This window comes from Gavialis gangeticus, unplaced genomic scaffold (assembly GCF_001723915.1).
Source record: "Gavialis gangeticus isolate Ggan-Ray unplaced genomic scaffold, GavGan_comp1, whole genome shotgun sequence".
Taxonomy (NCBI): domain Eukaryota; kingdom Metazoa; phylum Chordata; order Crocodylia; family Gavialidae; genus Gavialis; species Gavialis gangeticus.
This window is the reverse complement of record NW_017728996.1, coordinates 12,865,677-12,869,954: the sequence shown is the minus strand read 5'-3', so window position 1 is coordinate 12,869,954 and position 4,278 is coordinate 12,865,677. Positions and strand designations below refer to the sequence as shown.

General features: G+C 39.4%; 1 protein-coding gene across 3 annotated transcripts in view; it reads left to right on the top strand.

The window, feature by feature from the left end:
• Window positions 1-4,278, top strand: part of MCTP2 (multiple C2 and transmembrane domain containing 2) — a 235,120-nt gene that overhangs the window by 134,343 nt on the left and 96,499 nt on the right. For all 3 annotated transcript variants that reach the window (XM_019504031.1, XM_019504030.1, XM_019504029.1), the window contains one exon: window positions 2,287-2,389. In XM_019504031.1, coding sequence (XP_019359576.1) covers window positions 2,287-2,389 — 103 coding nt within the window. The remainder of the gene's footprint in view (window positions 1-2,286; window positions 2,390-4,278) is intronic.

Below are 4,278 nucleotides of genomic sequence, written 5' to 3'. Positions count from 1 at the left end.
ATTGTCCCTGCAAAAAAAAAAAAAAAAGAAAAGAAAAAAAAAAAGCTGAGGTTAAATTAGACTATAACAGTGGTTTTCAACCTTTTTGTTTGTGGAACCCTAGAAAAAATGGATGGAGGTATGGGCCCCTTTGAATTGTAAGTGTGGGTACTCGTATACTTTTGATTGATCATAGCCATCTTTCGTGGACCCCTTAGACATAGTGGGTGGACCCTCAGAGATCTGCAGACCACAGGTTGAAAACCTCTAGGCTATCAGATGTGTAAACCAAACTGGAAATCTATATATTTTAATTGAACAGATTTGAAGTGTCTGTAATGAAAGGTCTTAGAGTGCTCGCTCAGTATTTACAGAACTATATGGGAACTAGCTCTTCACATTTCTCCTCAAGTTGACCATCTCCTTTTCTTAAATGCTGAGGTGGAAATACTGCTCATTGGGGCTTCAAAATGAGTTTGAGTTCTTTCTTTGTCCACTGCTGTTAAGACACCCAGTAAGTATGGTAGCTGTGTCTTTATGATGTGGATGCTCATCTACCAGGAGCCTGGGAGTTACTGACTTCTGTTGCACAAACAAACATGCAGGAGTGTTGGGATGGATTTGAAGAAGGGTATGAAAGGCTTCATGCCACATTGGTATACAGCCAATAAAGACTCTGCCACATGTTGCCACTTAATTCACTGATCCAGAAGAGGAAGTTGTTGGACATGTAGCGTTCTTCTCTTCAATCGCCTCTGCCATTTAGGGGATTCCTGTTCTCAAGAAGCCTCATACCCATCACTCTCCTGGGATTGCCCCAACTTCTGAGCGGTAAAGAATATTTTGCCAGTGTCAGAAACCTTGTAAAGATTGCAAAATGTGAACTTCCCTTCAGATCTCCTATTGCCATTTGTATCACCAGATCCTTTGAGCCTTCCATTCTTCCGCATACTCCTCCCTTGATTTTAGAAGTTTTAAATTAAACAAAACTTTGAAAGTTAGCAGTATTATGGATTTATCTTGCCAAGTGCTCAGAGCAGAGTGTCTGTGTAAATCCACTTCTATTGTCTATGTTTGGTACCACCAGAGACCTTTTCTGTCCAACTCAGTTTCTTGTATTCATCAAGGTGGTAGCTGAGCACTTTTAACATTTTATATCACTGCCAGCTTGTATTATTTGGAGAAGAGTGATGGGCTGCAGAGCTGTCTACAGCTCTTCTAAGGCATTTTTTTTTTTTAATTTGCCTTTGAAGAAAAATAGAGGGATAGCTTCATAAACCAGCAGGTACGGATAGCCACTTGCTTTGTCTGGGCTGAGAACCTCAGGGCTATATATTTTACTGGTTGTCTCCCTCTAGTGGCTGCTCCACATAAAAGATTAATGGGCACACTACAGCTGTTAGTTGTTGGGAGTTAGCACTTCAGCTCGAGTAGCAGAAGCTCGTGCATTTAGGGCAATAGGCTCCAAGCTGAATTTGTGACAGGCGCTTTTCATAAGCAGCAGGCCCCAGAGCTGGAATATTCCTGGGATTCGTTTTATTCTAGCTGGAGCAGCAGCTCTGTGGGGCTCGTATACCAGGAAAGCAAAGCAAAGTTTTACCCTGTCAGTTGTTTTTAGATGAATAATAACATCCACTCTTCTCGCTCTCTCTCTCTCTTTCTCTCCCTAACCTCATTTCATTCAGGATCTATGCTTTCTTTTCCTGTGGAATACCTCCAATAAATCACTGGTGTTTGCCCAAATTTATACCATTCCCCAGATTAATTTCATATTTATTAATGATTCTAATCTCTACTTGCACTTGGCAGATGGTTGTCACCCTAGTTAAAACATACGAGTTGGATGAAACTAGAAATATTAGCCGCTTTGGTTTGGAGGGGTTTTAGGATCTTAAAATAGGAGGGCATTGCTCAAGGCAAACGGGACAGCTATAAACTGTGCTTTGTGCTTAGTTTTTTACATGTTCACACCTGACACAACCCGAGTCTTTCTCTCTCCTTCAATGTATTCTCTTTCCTTGCAGTGCCTGTCTGTGTGCCATCAGCACCGGCAGCCACACACACACGAACTATCACTGTCTAGCAATAATTGTTATTTTTCACATGTATATGTGAATGCTGCAAGAGGGGAAAGCTTGGGGAATATCCTTGGTTTGATTTAATTTTTGCAATTTAATTAAATGCTAGTTTTATACTCCAAGGTAATGCAGACTTAATTAGTAAAACACTATTCTCAGATCTTTGTGGAGTAGACGCTCTGTGTATGTGCATAAAACACTTTTTTTCCCCCTCTGCTTCTCATTCCAGCCCTATTAAAGATATCCATGATGTTCTTGAAGTGACAGTGTTTGATGAAGATGGAGATAAACCCCCTGATTTTCTTGGAAAAGTTGCCATCCCTTTGCTGTCTGTAAGTTATCTGTGCTACATATATCACTTGAACATTGATGGTTTCATTGGGAACGAGTTGCATTTCTTTTCCCCCTGTAGTGCGTAACAACTCAGATATAGAGATAAACAACCTCTGTGATATATATGTGCCTTAGTTGGTCAGTGTTTACAGTCCTCCTTAATGCAAGAAATGTTGCCAGTGCTTTTCTGTCCAAATTTGGTTGATTGGGAAAGGGAAATTACAGAAATGTCCGTGGTTGATCAGTGCTATATGGCATTTTGGCCTGAAAACCTAATTGTTCATCTGTATGTTCCCACACCACCTTTCAAAGGTAACATTTTAAATACCTCTGTTGCTGCTTTTTTCTCCAAGAAAGTAATTGCACTTCACAATAGGATGGAGTAGAGAGAGTTTTTGTGCAGCTGTGCCAACAACATTACCTAAAAGGGGTATTCAGTACTCCCTACTGCCTTTAAAGATCTCCATTTTTTGTTGTGGGAAGAGAGAGAGAGATCTTGGGAGAATAAAATCAGAACAGGAAAGCAAACCAGCCCATGGAGAAAGGGGTTGCTTTGGAGATCGAGGAGTGCCAAAGCATTTCAGAAGTTGCCAAAAGACCACCTTGCTAATAAGAGGCATCTGGTAAAACATTGGTACAGAGATAAAGCAAAGCAGCTGAGTAGAGGGGACAGATTTAATTGGAAGCAGGACTAGTGGCAGCAGAGGGGCTGGACTAGATAATTCACAGAATATAAGTGTGTGTGTGTGTGTGTGTGTGTGTGTGTGTGTAGTCTTACAGTGAGCACTGATAATCTAAGCTGCGGTAAAATTATGAAAAAAGCGTCCATGATAACTATGCTCATGGCGTGTTTTTTTTTTTTTTTTAAATAGGTTCAATTAGGTACATCTTTGGGGCTGAATTTCAGCATACAGACTGTCACAGATATACTCTTGAGTTAACAACATTTAAAAAGAAATTAAGCATGTGCGTAATGTTAAGTACTGGCTGCCTATTTATTCAAATATTTTAGCCAATGCAATTAAGTTCAAAGAAGTACATTAATAAAATAAAAGCAAGATTTTAACAGTAATTTTAACCTAGCAATGGTAGTACCTACCACTTTTGTTCTACTTTTATTTCCCTTTTCTCTCTCTAGGGAGGGAAGAGGGAAGGGGTGGCATGGTTTCAACTTAGGTAGCTTAACGTGTTACTGTTTATATTTAAAATATTATCTGTTTCATGATATACAAGATGTTGTGGACAGCAGAGTGAGTGTTGCTGTGGGAACCTTACCTTTTTAAATTACTGCCTTTCATGAATTTTTAATTGCATTAATGTAATTTCATTTGCATTTCATATCCACTTAATCAGAATGTGTATATATGTGGCATTGGAGATGGACCAAGAAGCATTTGGTAGTCCGTGGACATGCATTGTGCTCAGGGAACATATCCATGCTTAGAAATAGCCCAAATACAGAAGGCAGGTTGTGTTGATCACTGTGGTAATATTTGGCTATGTTTTTATGAATTATCTGCCTAAAGCTAATACTGAACATCTCGCTTATTATCACTAGTGCAGCTATTTTCTGAACAGTGGTATAATAAAAATGACACCACAAGTTCCATGTCTCTTGTTACTTACTGATGCCTGTTTGAATACGCTTGCTTTTGCAAGAAAAAATAGATTTGTGTTTCCTGGCAGTGTTGCAAACTCCACTTGGGATCTGAAAGCCGCATCAAGTGAGGCCTTGCTGATCATCAGTAGAATAAATATGCTGTTCTTCAAATGAAGACACAGAGGGGTGGATTCAACAGTTCTGTAAACCAGGCACCTTTTGTTGGGTCAGGCTGTACTTGTGTTATGCATTATGTGAACAATTAAAAAAAAAAAAAAAAAAAAAAAA